The sequence below is a fragment of the Lolium rigidum genome, chromosome 6, assembly GCF_022539505.1.
Source record: "Lolium rigidum isolate FL_2022 chromosome 6, APGP_CSIRO_Lrig_0.1, whole genome shotgun sequence".
NCBI classification, from domain to species: Eukaryota; Viridiplantae; Streptophyta; class Magnoliopsida; order Poales; family Poaceae; genus Lolium; species Lolium rigidum.
Window position 1 is genome coordinate 287,425,535 of NC_061513.1, and position 19,149 is coordinate 287,444,683.

Genomic DNA, 19,149 nt, shown 5'->3' on the forward strand with positions numbered 1-19,149 from the left:
TTACCTTACCTCCCCGAGCAACGGCGCCGGAAAATAGCTTGATGTCTACTCACGCTTCTATTCTCGTAGACAGTGTTGGGCCTCCAAGAGCAGAGGTTTGTAGAACAGCAACAATTTTCCCTTAAGTGAATCACCCAAGGTTTATCGAACTCAGGGAGGTAGAGGTCAAAGATATCCCTCTCAAGCAACCCTGCAATTAAGATACAAGAAGTCTCTTATGTCCCCAACACACCTAATACACTTGTCAGATGTATAGGTGCACTAGTTCGGCGAAGAGATAGTGAAATACAAGTAATATGGATGATTATAAGTAGTAATTGCAATCTGAAATAAAAATGACAGCAAGCGAACATGTAGCGTAACTTGTTGGAAACGGTGTTTCAATGCTTAGAAACAAGGCCTAGGGATCATAATTTCACTAGTGGACACTCTCAACAATGATCACATAATTGAATAAATAAATGCTACTCTCAAACACTCTCTTGTTGGATAACAAACACCATTCATTGTGTAGGGCTGCAAAAGCACACCTCAAGCCGCACACTGTCACCATCACACCGTCGAGAGTGACTCCGGAGTTCATATCAAAGTAACCTCTAGAGTGCATAATAGACAAGAGTAACATCTACATATTTAACTAGATTACAAAGCTCATGATCACATAAAGATCACACCATGGGAGAGAGAGATGAACCACATAGCTACCGGTAGAGTCCTCAGCCTCGGGGAGAACTACTCCTCCTCATCATGGGAGACAAAGAACAGCGATGAAGATGGCGGTGGTGTCGATGGAGATGACTCCGGGGCAATTCCCGTCCCGGCGGCGTGCCGGAACAGAGATTCTGTCCCCCGAAACTTGTCGTCGATGGCGGCGGCGCTGCGGAACCCTTGGTGGAATATGACTGGATTCTCTAGGGTTTTCGCGTCTGGGGCAATATATAGGCGAATGGGCAGCGTCGGTGGAGTCCCTAGGGGCCCACCCCAACTGGCGGTGCGACAGTGGGGGGGCCCGTGCCGCCCTATGGTGTGGCCCCCCTGCTGGCCTTCCTCGACTCTTCTTCGGTCTTCTGGAACACTCCGTGGAAAATAGGGCCGTGGGCTTTTGTTTCGTCCAATTCCGAGAATATTTGTAAACCAACTTTTCTGAAATCAAAAACAGCGAGAAAACATGAACCGGCACCGTGGCATCTTGTTAATAGGTTAGTCCCAGAAAATGCATAAAAACATTATAAAGTGTGAATAAAACATGTAGGTATTGTCATAAAACTAGCATGGAACATATGAAATTATAGATACGTTGGAGACGTATCAGTGTCGTTTTCCCTCTTGAGGGCATCGTTCTGGAACAAGTGATACCTGGAGGAAGTCATCTGGCGGAGCGGTGTTCCATCTACTGCGCCGATGTTGGCGGGTCTCGGCGGCATGGTGCATCGGAGCCTCGGGGACGGACGAAACGTGATGGACGTGCGCATGATGGTGGTGTCGTCTCGCGTCGTGGTGGCGTTGGTGGCAGGCCCCGCAAGGTCATTGAATTGATCTCTCCTGAAAATGGGTATGCGGAAGACGGTGGCGGCAAGGACTTCTGGAGTGTTTATGGTGGTACGCGCCGATGGTCTGTCTGACTGGTTGTGCCACCTGCTCGTCATTGGGAGACTTGTCGAGGCCTTCAGTTTTTTGATGATGCACGTTGGTGTGATGTCAGGGTGTTGGCTCCGTTCATTGACCCCCCTCATCGGTGATGTAGGATTAGCGAGCTATCGTTAGTTTTGGTGGTTTCGTAATTGTTCTTGTAAGGTGTTGTGAATAATCTAATGAAAAAGCCGTGTGATCCAGAAGCTAGATGATATTTTCCCATTTCAAAAATTTTTTTTAAAGAAAAGCCAGGAGCGAACACTCGTCCGGTAGTCACTTCGTGTGTCTAGTGCTAGCATGATTATTTTGCATTTCTGTAGCGAATAAAATCTAACGGAAATGAAGGAGTCGTGATAGGTACACGAAATTTTCCTTTGAAAAATACACGCCATGTCGAAAGATACCGTACTCCGTCGTCATGTGTCTATCGTCGTGCTGCCCCTGGGCGCCACCGCAGCCACTAACGACAACTTCCACGGACCAGCACACTAGAATAATCAACCAACACTCGCCACCGACGGCGACGTGGCCGGTGATTCACGCTGCTGACTTCTCTCGAGGCCCGAAGAAACTGCCGGCGCTGGGGAAGAAAATTTGCATATGCACACCGCCGAGATCCGCGTTCAGCGCCGACCAAAAGTCTTTGAAAGGTACACGTGCCTCTCGCCGGGCAGGGACGTCTGGCCGACGCGCCGCCCCACGCCACCGGAAGAACACGCTTCCTGCGCATGACTCTGCACGGCGGAGTTACTTCTTTATCCGGAATGATGGCGATATGGCCGGCGCGTGTCGGTAGCGCGTCGCCCGCTGGTATTAATACCCCAGGGCTTGCCAGCTCCAGCCTCAGTCTCTCGTGCAATCAAATCCTCTTTGTTCGATCGCCAACCACGAATCACCAAAAGTTCACTGATTACAGCCACTCAAAAGCTTGAAAATCTGCTAGGTCGCCGGTGACCATGTCGAGCAACGGCCAGAAGCAGATGCAGAAGCCACAGGCACCACCGGCGTCTCTATCCGCGGGACACGACGCGGAGATCAAGAAGGTGTTCTCCCGCTTCGACGCGGACGGCGACGGCCGGATCTCCCCGTCCGAGCTCGCCGCGGTGTCCCACGCCATCACGCCGCCGCCGAGCGAGTCCGCGGGAGGCCGGGAGGTGGGCGCGATGATGGAGGAGCTGGACGCCGACCGCGACGGGTACGTCGACCTGGGCGAGTTCGCCGCCTTCCACGGCCGCGCCGGGCGCGACCTGGATGCCGAGCTGCGCGACGCCTTCGACGTCTACGACATCAACGGCGACGGCCGCATCTCCGTGGCGGAGCTCAGCAAGGTGCTCGGGCGGATCGGCGAGGGGTGCAGCACCGAGGAGTGCGAGCGGATGGTTGCTTCCGTGGATGTGGATGGTGATGGATGCGTCGGGTTCGAGGAGTTCAAGAAGATGATGTCAACCGACGGCGCCGCCGCCCAGCCCGAAGCCGGCGTCCCTAATGGCAAGACCAAGAAGGAGTGATGATCCATGCATAATGCGCTTGTAAATTTGTCAGCAGTACTACCTCAATTTATCAGCAGTACTAATAAGGCGCACGTATATTGTATATTCTAAGATGAACTTTGATTATAAAAATTGAGCAACAAAATTTTAATTATATAATGTTTAATTAGCACCAATGAGTTCGTATTGAAAATGTCAACACCCAGATTTTTAAGTCCAGATGCCTATTATGCCATTCATCTCAATTCCAGGAATATTGTTTTTGCGAGACATAATAGATTGATATCACAACACATCATTCATTACAACACATAATCATCTTACAACAAAGGATCACATGATCCATCTTAATACAACATAGTGGATCTAGAGATCCTATTACAAAACACATAGCGGAAGCGAAGTAGTAGCGGTCGTGGTCCATCTATTCCACAGGCAACTGTTGACGTCAGGAGTGATCCTAGTTGTCGTAGATGTCCTGCTGTCCTTCTTCCGGGTTCTGACTCCTCTTCATAGTCTGGCCATTTGAATAGCCAGAGACACAGCCATGAGTACTTTAAAGTACTCGCAAACTAATACTAAGGTAAATACTATCAACTATAGAAAAGGGATTCTAAGCTCTAGGTTTATTTGCATAAAGCCAGTTTTATTTCATAAGCACTTTTAATATTCCAAACTTCTTCATTTGCTAAACTCAAGTGGGAATATTAGTGTCATTCCCACAACTCAGTTGTGATTCAAAGTCAAAGTCACCTTTCAATTCAAATCACAAGTCACCATTCATATTTTTAGAAAAGTTCTGATGACGGAACAGTATGGCCTTTCCAACTGTCTATGACCGCGGACGCGGCTATTCGAATAGGTTAAACTCTGCAGAGGTTGTACACTTGTGCCACAACAATTGCAATAGTTCGTCAGGGGTAACGGGCCCTGATTTATCGTACGCAGTACGCGAACTACCAATCCTAACCTTTCATTTACATACCCTAGTATAGGCACCTCTCCCCATGAGGTTGTACACTTGTGCCACAACAATTGCAATAGTTCGTCAGGGGTAACTGGCCCTGATTTATCGTACGCAGTACGCGAACTACCAATCATAACCTTTCATTTACATACCCTAGTATAGGCACCTCTCCCCATGAGCTTGGCCCAGACAGTCAGCCTGGGAACTGCACAGGGCTTGGACCGGACATTCACCTCATTTCACGTCATTTCACATCATTCCTTTTGTTGTAGAGGCAGCCTCCGGCATAACCCCGATGACGCTTGTTTTAGAGGAAACCCATACTAAGACACATAAATTTCCAGCTAAGCCTTACCCAGATTCGGGTATTGTGGGGGTACTTGTAAAATTGGAATGGTATCGCATCCGAACCCAACCATCAGTTTTGGTAAAATTCACCAAGTCATTCACAAGTCATATTCACCTTCAAAATCTTTCAATAGAATGACTCATCATTCCAAGGTTTTCAAAGTTATTTCATTTCACAAGTTTCCAACTAGAGTAGTCACTTTTAATCTTTAGGACTAGCAACTAGTTATGAGGGGTGCTAAGTAGCTTATAGCTTTCTAGGCTAAGTGTGATGCTCTTGTACTACTCCATAACTAAACCAAGTGAATCATGAATCAAAAAGTACTTTGATAAACAAAATTTAGTAAAGCTTGTAAAGTAAAACTTGGGATAGGGGCATTAAGCATAAAAATAAAAGTAAAGGTGCCTTGCTCTTGTAGAGCTTTGCATTAGTCTAGTTGCATTGGTAATAGCTTGCCTTGATTGGTGATGTGATCAAAGTTCTCTTGCTCTTCCTCTTGGTAGAAGACCTCTTCCTCTTGATAGTCTCCGGTACTAGCGTCTATAAACGAATACGAGGATACAATCACCAAACAACACTTAAGTAATCTTAATTAGCCTTATTGGCTCACCCAAATGATCTAGCATCACTATTTAACATTGATTCCCAAATTATGCTAGGGTTTCCTTATTTAATATTAGGAGAATAATTTCCTCTCATTGAAAATTGGAATTAGGGTTTCTCTTTGGTTTGGAGAAATAATTTCCTCTCATTGAATCTTCTTAAGATTTAATCTTCTCAAATAACCAGGGATGATCACATGTTGACCAAGGTCAACACTTCACACTTATCATTTGAGAAAAATAATTTAAATGAGATTCATCATCTCATGTGATTTAAATAACCATTGCAAAGTTAAATACTATTTTGATTTAAATTCCACAAGTGAGCAAATATGAACCTTAGCAATAGAGGTCATCACATTACTTCATATCACTTTAGAAAATGATTTAAATGAGGTGCTACACCCAAGTGGGCTAGGCAGGAAACTGGATGGGCCGAAATGGTTTAAACAGAGAAGCAGCCCAGTAACGATTCGGGCCTGCTGACATGGGGTCCCACACGTCAGTGAGTTTAATTCACCGAAACGGTACCTGGCAACGTCGGCCGTTGGATTAGAAAGCGATCGCACGGTTGGCAGTCGTCGTCGTCGACGGGGAAGAAGAACTTGCTGCTCCGGCGAGGTAGGGGGTCGGCGGCGTGACGGAGCTCCGGCGAGGGGTGGCGCGGTTGCTAGACGACGTTGTTGACGACGAGGGATCGACTGGTACCGGTGGTGGAGCTTGAGGTGGTCTAATTTGACAGCGGTGAGGAGCTACTGTGGCGGTGGTCGGCGGTGAAATTGGAGCTACTCTGGCGGAATTGGGACGAGGGAGGTGTTCGAGGAGATCAAGGAGAAGGAGGGGAGGCGACTGGTGTGGAGAAATCATCAAGGGAGTGCCTCTATTTATAGTTGCGCTTGGGTGCGGTGGGTGTCCGTGGAGGTCGACGACGGCAAGGGCGTTCCAAGGCGCGAAGGGGCAAGCTAGGATGCGCGTCGTGTAGGCGACGGCTAGGCGATGCTCTGGGTGTAGCTGGCGCGTCCAGGGGACGATAGGATCGCTCGGGCGCATGCTCATCATCTCACGGTATGCGGCGGCCAAGCTTTTGATTATGGCGATGGCGACGGTTCTTCCGCGAGCTAGCGAGCATGTCTAGCGTGTAGCCATAGGCGTGGTGCTCAAGCGTGCCAAGTGGGAGAGGGAGAGGAGGACGAGAGCGTCCAGACGAGGGGCGTACTGGTGCATCCAGGGCGTTGTCTGGGCGCGCTCACCGCGTGCACTGACATGCCGTGGCATGGTACTGGGCACGCGTGTTCTGGCCCATGGCGTGTGTCTCTTTGCTTAGGGCTGGTACGAGCATGCTTGGTGGAGTGTAGGAGAGTCAGTAACATGGTGAGGGTGACCAGAGGGAGCAGATGATGAGGAGTGGCATGGTGATGGCATGAGGGCTCGGCATGGATGAAAATTGATCATGGCTTCACTTTCCTCAGGGCTGCAGGGCATAGGATGATGCGAGGATGGTACCGGTAGGTTGATGATCACAAGGCAAAAGAAGTGTAGGCTAAAAACCAGGTGGATATTAGGGTGTGTGCCATTTTGCAATTTACGCTCGCCAAGTGTTCGATGATATGGCCGCATGAAACTTTTATTGGAATTTTGGAAATCTTTTTGGTGGAGCTCAATTATATAATTAATGTGATGGAATGGTGGTGGTGGTGTTCATTTTGGTGTTAATTTGCAAGTTTTCAAAATTGGGGTCATCTTCACTTTGTTTCAAAGTCTCCACTTGTCAATTCTATTCTGGTCAACCTGGTCAAAGTTAGCATGGGTGGTCAACATGAAAGTTGTTCACCTTGACAAGGTCTTGGATTACATGGCAATAGTTGGTCATGGTTGGTTTAAGAAAAGTCAAAACCAGGGGGGTAAAGTGAGGAACATTTTATAAAACTCAATTTGGACCAATATCACATGTATGTTGGTTTTGAGATTTTCTTGGATTTGATTCTAGTTTATTTGATGCATTTGTGTTTGTTTATCATATATAAGTATTCTGCAAGCAATAGATCAAGCAATGGTGGCCTTTGGTGATGATTTGAAAAATTGGCTAAGTGTGTATGTGAGTGAAAATGGAATTTTCTCACTATTTGATTTCTCTCCATTTGATTTGACTTTTATTGACTCTAATGTGATTCTTATTAGTTTAGAAACATTTCCAAACCATTGAACCCATTCCAAAAGGTCTAGCTCACACTACTAGGGAAAAGCCTATAGGTGGAGGCAAGTGGTGCCGGCGCACCACCTTGGACATGCGCCGGTGGAAAGGGTTGCCGGCGCACCACTTTGCAGCCGCGCCGGCGATGAAGGACTACTGCCGGCGCACCTCCCGGAAAGACGCGCCGGGAAACATCCTAGCATAGCCGCAGTCGATTCGGGCCGGGCCCAAGAATCATTAGCCGCGCACCGGCCCAGTGGTGCGCCGGTGGAAAATTTGCTATTGCCGGCGCACCCTCGGGCCGGTGCGCCGCAATGATTCTTGGGCCTGGCCCGGGGGTGATATAGCCGAAAGGGCTATGTGCTGCCGGCGCACCAGCCCAGAGGTGCGCCGGCAGTAACCTGGGCAGTTATTTCTGCTCAACAACCACTCCCCCACTACTACCACTCCACTCCTCCACACAAACCCGAGCCTTCTCCCAACCCAGCTCATTTTTGCCCATTTCTATCCCCAATTTCACCAATTTGACCAAACAAAATCATATTTTTTGAGCAAATCTTCCCTTCCTACATGCATCTCCCACATCCCCCTATGTAGATCTAGATCTACTATCCCGCATTGACCGCTCAATCTAGATCTAGATCTAGAAAGTCGGCTTCCATACGCCATTGTCAGCGGCGCATCGTCTCAATCTTATCGACGAATATATCAAACAAATAGGTGATTAATGAACAAATTAAGGAATGAAATCGATGTATGTTGGACATTTGAAGAAAAGCTCTCGTGTGTGGCATATATATATATGTTGTGCTTGTGCTTGTGCTTGTGTGTGTGTTGGCGTTGAAAATGAGTTGCCAACGTTGCGCCGAAATGTTGATTCTTCAAGTTTCCGTTTCGGCACATTTCTGGCGCTCCTATGTCCTACCGTGTAGGAAGGTCATGCCGAAATTTTCCGTGAAAACTACCGACGGATGCATGGTTCTAATGAATTATGTAATCTTACCATGCGAGCGATAATGGTTATCGAGATGAGTGAAAGCATCGTGATGAGATATCCGAAACACGCGATCATCGACATGTATGAAAATAACCGCACGGAGGTATTGTGTCCGTGCCGGAGATGCAAACGAGGGAAATGGTTTGACTCGTATTCGGGCAAATTGTGGGGGCACCTGCTCACTAATGGTTTCATGCATGGACACACTCAATGGATGAGTGATGATGGCGCGGAGGTCAATGGGGCGACGGCGGCAGGTGGTAAAAATGGCCGGCAAGAAGGAGGGCATCATGATATTGATGACGATGAAGAGTTTGTCGCACAGGACGATAACCTTGACGACGACAATAACCTTGACGACGACAATAACCTTGACGACGACGAAGAGGTGCCGCTAGCTTCGGCCGTGCGGGACCCTCATCTTCAAGATCTCGCTTCTCGAAAAGACGAAAGGCGCCAAGCGGAAATCAAAGCTTGAGCAACTCGAGATAGACTCGAATACTCCGTTGTACGACTCAGGTCGCGGGTTGGGGGAGTCTCGCTTGAGAGTAGCTCTCGATGTGCCGCGATGAAGGCGAAACACGGATGGACGGACACAAGCGTCGACGACATCCCGGAATACGTGAAAGATCTCCTTCCTGCCGGGAACACGTGTCCCGGTAGTCTAGCCGAGGCCAAGAGAATCACGTGCCCTCTCGACTTACCCCACGAAAAGTATCACGCCCGCATCAACGATCGTATCATGTATCGCAAGGAGCACATGGACAAGACCAAATGTCCCGTGTGTGAAGCTGAACGGTACAAGAAAGGGAAGAAGAAAGCTCCTCGGAAAGTTGTGTGGTACTTCCCGCTCGCCCCCGGCTTCAACGGTTCTACGCGGACCGCAAGGAAGCAAAGCTCATGCGCCGGCACGCGAAAGAAAGGAGGCGAGTGTTGAATGATAAAGAGCGGATTGAGCACCCAAGGCCGACGCACCCTTCGGATGCAAGCCGGTGGAAAGCATTAGACAATGAATTCGGAAGTTTTGGGGCAGATCCCGTAAACATCAGGTTGGGTGCGAGCACGGACGGATTCAATCCGTTCGGAAACCGTAGCAGCACACATAGCACATGGCCCGTGTTTGTATGGATCTACAACCTCCCGCCCGGGCCGTGCATGAAGAGGAAGTACATACGAGATGAGTATGCTAATTCAAGGGCCGACACAGCCAGGAAACGATATCAACATGTATCTCGAACTATTAAAGGAGCAGCTTGAAACGTTGTGGGCGGAGGAAGGGGTAGATACATGGGACGCCGTCGCGGAAGAATATTTCCCTTTGAGAGCCGCGTTGATCACGACGGTGCAGGACTACCTCGGATACGGTTACATTTCGTGCCAGGTGTGCCATGGACACAAGGCATGTGTCGGTGCATGGAAGAGACGATGTTTTTGCAGCTTGGTAAGGATCCCGGCTCTTCGAAAACAGTTTACATGGGGCATCGAAGGTGGCTACGTAAAACCGACCCGTGGAGAAAGCGTGGAGATCCGTTCGATGGTACAAATGAACCCCGAGGACCTCCACGTAAGAAGAGCGGCGAAGAGATCGATACATTACCGAAAGGTTGGAAGGAGTGCCCTGCGCCTGGAAAGATTCGTCAAAAGCTCCGGAGAGAAGAAGAAGAAAAAGGAAACGACGCCGCTCATTGGTGTATGGAAAAGGAGGTCCGTGTTTTGGGACTTGCCGTACTGGAAAATTCTCGATACACCTCACTGCCTTGATGATATGCATATTACAAAGAACGTGTGCGAGAGCTTGCTTGGCACTCTTCTCAACATGCCGGACCGGACCAAAGATGGGCCGAAAGCAAGACACGACCCGAAAGTTTTGGGCATCGTGGAAGAGCTTCGGATCCCGGCGGCCCAAGAGGGACATTCGGAGGAGGAGGCGGACGGCGGTCGAAGCGCAAAAGGATTAAGCAGCCGACTACTACTCGTCCCCCTCCTCGCTTCACTTTTAGTCCGGCCGAGGTCGATCAATTTTTCAATTGCCTTCTAGGAGTCGAGTGCCCTTCGGTTACTCCGGCTAATAGCGGATACATGGACCCCAAGAAACGAAACTTCAGCGGCATGGAGTCTCATGACTGTCACGTGATGATGACGCAGATTCTTCCGGTTGCAATCCGAGGTATAATGGATGACCATGTCCGTGCAACGCTGGACTCGGGCTCGTAACTTCTTCGACGTCATAACTCGGAAGTCGATAAGCGTGAAGAAACTCGCAAGGCTCCGGGAAGAGATCGTGGTGATCCTATGTGAGATGGAGATGTACTTCCCGCCCGCATTCTTTGACGTGATGGTCCATCCGTTGGTCCATATCATGGATGATATCGTCGAGTCTAGGGCCGGCATTCTTACACAACATGATGCCGTTTGAAAGAATGAATGGGGTCATTAAAGGATACGTTCGTAACAGGTCACATCCGGATGGAAGCATCGTCCGTGGCTGGCTCACCGAAGAGTGCATCTCTTTCTCGCACGAATTATCTAGACATCGAGGACCCCGTTGGTTTGCCTCAAAACAAGCACCTCCGCAGAGTTCGAGGGAGTAGGCCACAAAAATGGAAGGAAGGAACTGCACGTGCACATGTCCGGTCGGACTTCCGACTTTGACAGGGCCAACTTAGTAGCGCTACAACACATTGACTTGATCGATCCTTGGTTGAAAGAGCACAAAACCATGATAGAGAACAGTGGCAAGCCGATGATGACGGAAGCGTAAATATACGAGAGCACAACTCCTCTTTCGCGCGTCGGTTCAAAGACCACATTGATGCTAATCCCCCACCAATGGATTCTCGACAAGGATAAACTAGTATTGGCCTTGTCACATGGCCCCGCGCCCAACATCATGACTTACCAAGCATACGATATCAACGGGTACACATTCTACACTGAAGAAAAAGACAAGAACAAAGTGTTTACCGTAACTCGTGGGTAACGATGGATTCCCGGACGGGTGACGTAAAGACTAGATACTACGGAAAAATCGAGGAAATCTGGGAGCTTAGCTACGCTGGGGAGAAAGTGCCGATGTTCCGTATCGGATGGGCTAAGAGCGTCGAAAAGAAGACCGGTATTTCACCACCATGTTTCTACCCGAAGCCAACAAATCAAAGTCCACGAACGCCACCGCGCAGAATGAGCCATGGGTACTCGGCGAACACGTGCACCAATGCTTCTTCATAACCGACCCATCCAGGCCTAGCCGTGTTATCGTGAGGAGAGGCAAGAGGACCATCGTCGGGATGGATGGAGTCGCCAACGAGGAAGACTTCGAAGGACAAGTCGGAGACCCAATGATGGAAGAATCCGAGGACGAAGACACAACATACACCACAAGAAGAAGCAGGACCACGCTACCGAGGTCAGGTCGACCCTTCAAAAGAAGAAGTCACGACACGGGGCTAAATTATTCAACGACGAGCAAGAAAAGCAAGAAGAAAGCGAAGCACTCTTCTCAATCGATGATGTAAAAATTTATTTGCAATCTATAACTCATATTTTGTGTAATTCATAACTACTCATATGGTCATGGCCAATATTTTATGTATGACTAATTAATATTGTGTTGGTCAATATTTTGTGTATGTATATATAACTCATATATATATATCTTCATGTTTTTACATAACTCATGCATATTGCTTCATTATTATCTTGAAAAGATAAGAAATATAAAATACTACAGTATTTGGGGTAAAAGAAAAGAAACATACAATAAAGAGAAAAGAAATAAATAAACATGTCCCACAATACCATGCTAAACACATGTCCAGGTTACAGTACTGTGCTAGCCTTATTGCCGGCGCACCAGGCTTATTAATTCGCCGGGGTATACTTGTCCCCGGCGAACCGTGTATGTGGTGCGCCGGCAATAACCCCGGATCAGCTGTAATTAGGACTTAACGTTTTTTCCCCTTCTTCCTTCTCCCCACACAGCCACATCTCCAACCCCCACCGTCGATCGAGCGCCGCCGTTCTGTCGCCACCTCAAGTCCCCCTCTCGAGCGCCGCCGTTCTGCGCCCCGTCACCGCCCTCCACCATCCCCTCGACCATCCCCCACCACCTGCCCCGTACGCCGCCGTGGAAGACCCGTGGAGAAGGAGGTGCCGCGCGCCATTGGAGAAGAAGGTTGCCCGCGCGAGGGGACGTCGGCGCCGCCGTTGGAGAAGAAGGAGCCGCGCGCCATTGGTGAGCTTCCCTCTCCCCTTCCCTCTCCCCTTCCCTCCCCTTCCCTCTCTGTTTAGGGTTCTTCCTCATCTCCGGTGACCCAAGCCGGTTAGGGTTCTTCCTCGTCTCCGGTTAATTGCTAGGGCTAAAATGCAAGAATGGCATCGGTAAAATTTAATGCTTTTTTCATACCCTGGTTCAAATGCTAGCGTATTGTTCTCTCGGTTTTGGTTCTTTATGTTCATAGAAGAATGGCTGATATTGGAATAATGCATGATATTGTTGGTGCATAGAAGAATTTCTGGATAATCTTGTTGTTGCAGTCCATGCTATTATAAGTGGGTACAACCTCTCGTATGTTGTATGCTCTCTTGTTTGAAACTAAACCAATTTTAAAATGAACCATATATATGCCACTTGATTTAGTTGCAGGTTGCAGTAGGAAAAAAGAAAATGAACTTTATATATGTTGAAAATGAACTTTATATATGTTGGTTTAGTTAATAAAATTTGCTAGCAGTACATGGTTCATTTAAATGAAATGAACACTAGTTGGCAGTAGCAAATGCTACTACTGGTTTAGCCATTCTTGATTCATGTTTATTAAAATTTTAGGGTTCATATATAGCAAGAATGCATTCTCTGGTTCATTTAAATGCCTAATGAAATGCATTCTCTGGTTCATGCTAATAACAAGAATGAAATGCTGATATACAAAATGAATTGCTGCCACTGTAGGTGTTGCATGCTCATGCTAATAATTTGAATGAAATGCAAAATTGCTTGCTCATGCTCATGCTCCTAACAAGAATGAAATGCCAAAATGCTGCCATAAATTGCTACTGGTAAAAAATGCTCAATTGTTTAGTTCAAAATGCTCATGCATGCTCACTGGTTGTAAATTAATTTGGTTCAAAATGAAAATGCATCATTACCTACTGCCAAAAAAAGAAAATGAAATTGATTTTGTTTAGTTAATTGGCCAGTGCATGTACAAGGTGAAGGAATGTCACTTTAATTCCACTTTAATTCCACTTATAGCAGCAGTTGCTACTGCTGCTATATATGCAGTAGTGGTTCTTCATTTAAATGCCTACTGCCAAGAATGCTAGCAGTAGCAAGTGTTAGGGTTAGGCATACATTTAAATGTTAGGGTTAGGGTTAGCCAAGAATGCTAGGGTTAGGGTTAGCCAAGTGTCTCTGGTTAAATGCATGCTACTGAATTTGTTCTCTGGTTTGAAAATGAAATGCATGCTACTGGCATGGTGCTGCTGATGTTAAGTGCATGATGATGTATATGAAATGATTAAGTGCATGTTGATGTATATGGTGCTGTGTATGCTGATGTATATGGTGTTGTGCATGCTGATGCAATGGTGCTGCTCTCCACACTAAATGATCAAGAATGAAATGGTGCTAAAGTATATGGTCTTCTTTTTGCATTTCTGTACATTTGCAGGGATTGAGTTGCTATTGAGTGCCGGAATGTCGATTCATTTCCGTTCCGGCAATTCTAGCACTCGGCATGACCAATTTTTAGCAAAGGTCATGCCGAATTTTTCCGTGAATTCTAACTCTTTTTCATCTTCTATTAGTGCAAGCCACCATGTCGTCTCAAGAAGAGTTAGAGGAGCACTACAATAGGCACTTCTTTAGGACGGAGGAGGATGCCGAGGCCGCCGGTGTTGGCGGCGACGAGGACCATGAGATGGAGGATGCCGCCGGGGGTAGTGCCGACGAGCCGAGCGGCAACGAGGCAAGCGCCGCCGCCGGGGGTAGTACCTACGAGCCTAGCGGCGATGAGGCAGCCGGCGCCGCCGGGGTGGCGGCGAGACAAGCGGCGACGATCCTAGCGGCGCCGCCGGGAGTAGTGGCACCGGGACAAGTGGAGCCAAGAGGCCGCGGAAGGCAAGGCGCCAAAACACGGTCGGCACCGGCAGAGACACGATCAAAGAGGTGGACCCCGCCAGTGGTTTGCCGGTGGAGCCTAAGGATGTTGCCAAGGGGTACGGCAACCAACTGGCATGTATCCTCCGAGAGGTCGTCAATCTCAACGAGACGGACCTCCGAGCTGAGAGCAAATCGCCTTTGCGAGCCCAGCTCATTGCGAGGTTGCACGCACGATACAAGTTCCTAGGCGACTACGCCTCCAGTCATCAAACCAACAACATTGTGAACTCACAAGCCCTCCTGAAGTTCACCAAACACCTCAGCAGCCTATAAGTACATGGTGCGGAAGCCGATTGCCGAGGGCAAAGGTTTCGAAGAGGTCCACTCCGCCTTTCCGCATGTCACCCGAGCGGACTTTGATGCTTTTGTGGCCAATGAAGAGCTACAAGCAACCAAGAATCGCAAGTTGTGGGGGAAGGAAATGCGGGAGCTTAACATCGGCAACCACAACCTTGGGAGCCGTGGGTACGAGGGAAAGGAGCCCTATTGGGCGAAGGAGGACGAGGCGTATGTAAATGCCGCATTGAGAACCCCCGGCTCAAGTACAAGGACCCGCTTGAAAGAAGATTCATCAGGTCCCGGTACCATAAGAAGAAACTAACCGGGGAACTTGTCACGGATCCGAAGGTCGTAACCGACATAATTTGGTTCACGAACGACCAGAAGGTCCTGGCGTTGGAGAAAAAACTGGTAAGCAATTTACCGGTTTAATTAGATCAAGTATCGTTCATATAATAGTAGCAACATTTCTAAATGGTTCGCGTTTCTTCCGCAGGAAGAAGAAAGACAAAGACTTTCTCAAGGCTCCCAAGGTGACGAAGGCTCCTCGTCCCAGGCGTCGACGGGCAGGGTAGCCTGGGACAAGCCTCTCGTACGGGCGCTAAACATCGTTAATGAGCATTCACCGACGAGAAGGCCGCATAGAGGCCGTGTGGCTGGCGCCGGTACAGGCTACAAGCATGGTCACTATGGCTTGTCGTCCGCGGCCGATAAAAATGCGCGTAATGAGAGGAAGCAGCGGGAGGCGGAGGAAATGAGGGAGTCAATCCTAGCCCAAGTCCAAGCTGGTTTGGTACCGCAACTGGTACCGCAACTCAAAGCTACACTCGTACCTGAAGTCAAAGCTGAAGTCGCCGCTGGAGTCCAAGCAGATTTCAACGCTCTACAAGCGTGGTATGAGGGTGGCAAACAAGCCCCCCCCCCCCCCCCGAAAATGCAAGTGGTTAGCTTCAACGGCAGCAACTCGATGGTGCCGCCGTCCGCCGGCAATGACAATGTTATAATGGAGACTCCTCCGGCCGCCGGCAATGTCGCTGGTGCTAGGGATTCACCGTCGATGCCGGGTAGCAGCCCCTCCGTCACTTGCACGCCCGCCGCCGCATGTGCTGGCCCGTCGACATTAGCCGAGCTCAACGCCCTCACGGTAATTAACTAATGTGTACATCAAGTTAATATATTAGTTTCGTCATCCTTGCCCTCTCTCTAACGCCATACACATGTTCTCGCAGGCGCTCTCGACGCCATGCACCTTCTTGATGAGAGTAAACGACGAACTCAAAGACGCCGCGAGGGGGTCCATCATTCGGCCCCCGGATAAGAAGTGGCACACACGAGATATGGCGGATGACGTTTACCGGGTTGAAGTGGATCGGGCGTTACCGGGCTATGAGGATTTGTTTCCTCCTAATCAACCGCATGGTGCCGATGACGATAGCCCGTTGAATCCGGCCTCACCGAAGGGTTGGGTACCGCTATGGCCGAAGACCCTAATTCGGATCAACACCTACTTGGGGTCGACGGCAAGCAAAGACAAGCACCTTGCGGCGCCACATGTCGGCGTCCCTCCACGACAGCCCGGCCGGCGCCCGTGGTCATCGCCCCACCGGAACGGCCGCTTGCGCCGGAGGTCGGCCGCCCCACCACAACAGCCAGCCTGCGCCGGAGGCCGAGGAATATGAACGTGACAACTTCCAATGGGATATTCCTACGGCTTCACAAGTTGTCCATGAGGATGCGCCGGGCTTGAAATATGTGTGCTCCAAGAAGCTGTTCGATTCTCAAGAAACGGCTGATGAGGAGAAAAATCCCGACGAGGTCGCCACCGCCGCCGTCAAAAATATGTTGAGCCCAAACACACTCCGTGCTACGGCCACTACGGCGATGGATGGTCCAGCACTACAACCCAAGAAGAGGAAGAGGGCAAATAAGAAGGACGCCCAAGACAAGGCGGCGGCGGCCAAATCCAAGGACAAGGTCCCACTCCTTGACAAGTTGCCAAACAATTGGCGACCTCGCATCACTTGGGTCAACCGATGCTGCCGGAGCATGTCGTGAAGAAACTCACCCCGGATATGAGGAGCTTGCATGAGACTTGTCTTGCATGTGGAGAACCTTCTTCTCAAATCAAAAGATCCTGGTTACCCTCTCTTCGTGGCGAAGGTGCCAACTGGCATGAACTTCGTCGAGAAGTACCCCGCGGACTTGTGCTTCATCCGGTTCAACGACATCTTCAGCATCTATCGCATGCAAGCGCTCCACTTTAGTGTGGTTCGCCTAGTTTCTCTTAGCTTGTCTCGCCCGTATTGTTAAGGAGGGGACGCCGACCATCGCGATAATGGACCCCTTCTATATGCGGGAGAGCATCATCCGCAACCCCGGGGATCGCGCGATTGCCACCCAAGCAGGTCGAGGATTTCATGCCGGCGAACATTAAGAAGGGCGCCATTCTCATCCCTTACTTCCCCGAGTAAGTAATCACTCGCTAGTCCCCCATCACCATTCTATCCTATATCTCCATTTGCATTTCCAAAGGTTAATCCGTGTGTTTTCCGCAGAGACAAGTTCTGCACCCTCATCGTCGTGCACCCGCAACACTCGCATGCAGTCTATCTCGACTCGGGTAGGGACCGCAAGAAAGACTACTCCCACATCAGGGCCATTCTCAATGATGTTCTCACCGGCTTCGCCAACAAGGCAGGCCCCCTCAAAGTAGAGAGGAAATCCCGAGGAGGCTTGGTCTTAACCCACACAACCAACTTCCCCGCCTCGGGCGATCGACGCCCGACAATGGGATGGACGCATGGTACGCCATCCTTCGGATGCAGGAGTACATAAAGTACGCAGATGACATGTTGCTGCCGGAGAATCTCGGAAACAGGTTTGCAAACATGGCGGATGTCCCCGATAGAGAGATTAGAAAGAACCGGGGTCGCATCCAGCAGTTCATTTGCACGATAATCCCGCGAGATGTCAACAATAGGTCCGGCGAGTTCTTCTACGGCTATGGTCTACCACCTAATGACGAGATAGACCTCCGCTTGGAGATGTCGCGTGATGAGAGGCTGTTCAACTCGCTTGAGGGCTGCCGTCCATTCCCCCTAGGCGTACAACCCGATCCTACGACGGGAACACTTGCTAAAGCTTGAACGATATGTCCTTGAACTTCCGTACTGTAATAATTGCTATATATTCCCATAGAATCGACTAGTTGCTTTTATTTAGTTGTATGAATGTGCATGTGAACATGTGTCTGTAGTTTCATTTACTTTGCTATATATTTCAAGATTATGGCGTACATAGCTTAATAATTATTTGCATTTACTCGACCACTACTTGCCTCGTATTTGGAGTTCGCCGATGATTAGAATGTTCGGTCAATCGTACACTCGGGGTGGAGCCAGTGAGCCTTGGTGCGACGGCCACAAGTATCAATCTATTGTGCATCCTACCTAGCCTCACCGACTCCATCCCTGGATGTTAATATTTGTTTCGACCGACAAAGTATGAGGCACGCTATTTAATTCGTACTACTTGTCTTCTATTTGAGTTCGCACTTCTTAATTGCATTGGCCGATGATTAAAATGTTCGGTCACTTGTACACTCCGGGTGGGGCCAGTGAGGCTTGGTGTGATGGCCACAAATATCAATCTATTGTGCATCCTACCTAGCCTCACCGACCCCATCCCTCGTATGTTATTATTTATTTCGACCAACAAAGTATGAGGCACATGCTATTTAGTTCATACTACTTGTCTCTTATTTGAGTTGGCACTTGTTCATTGCATTGGTACTAACGTTTTACTTGTCTTGTGAATGGAGATGCCGACGACATATGTCGTGTACAAGGGAGGGTTCCCGGAGTCTACGACGATCGGGAGGACTGTCGGAGACAGGTGCACCGTTTCAGCGGCAACAGCTACAAGGGATACCCCACTAGGGTGGAGGCGGAAGGAAGATACGCCCGTTATCTAGCGGGAGAGATGAGGGACATGAGGAGGAACCGGATGAAGACCATGGCCTTCGTGATGATGGTCATCATGACCATGTTGGTCATGTTCTATGTGATTCTAGTTTAGGTTAGGACCTACATTGTGAGGTGTATGACGATACTTGTGACGACTATGTACCAAGACTTCTAACTTTGTGAAACTTCGTCGTTCGGTGTTGCATATGCACATGTGTTGTATGAATCAACACATTCCGAAACGAGACTTGCGTATTTGTGTACCGATACCGAAATGAAACTTGGCTCTCTATGTGCTTCTCATATTGCATGTAATACTGTATAAATATGAACTGCGTTGTAAATATATACTGCTGTCAAATATGTATTGTAATATGCTGGAAAAAAGCTGGAAAAAGAATTTTCGAATTAATTGCCGGCGCACCTAAATGACATATTGTCGGCGCACGTGGCATGCGCCAGTGCTGGAAGCACTACTGCCGGCGCACCTGATTGTGCGCCGGTGGAATATGTC

At 49.0% G+C, this 19,149-nt stretch overlaps 1 protein-coding gene across 1 annotated transcript; it reads left to right on the forward strand.

Moving 5' to 3' along the window:
- The first annotated feature begins 2,567 nt into the window (after positions 1 to 2,567).
- On the forward strand, positions 2,568 to 3,167 carry LOC124659069 (probable calcium-binding protein CML16). The gene has a single exon (XM_047197023.1). It carries the CDS (start codon positions 2,589 to 2,591, stop codon positions 3,138 to 3,140), a length of 552 nt encoding a protein of 183 aa, XP_047052979.1. The 5' UTR covers positions 2,568 to 2,588; the 3' UTR covers positions 3,141 to 3,167.
- Positions 3,168 to 19,149: the final 15,982 nt, after the last annotated feature.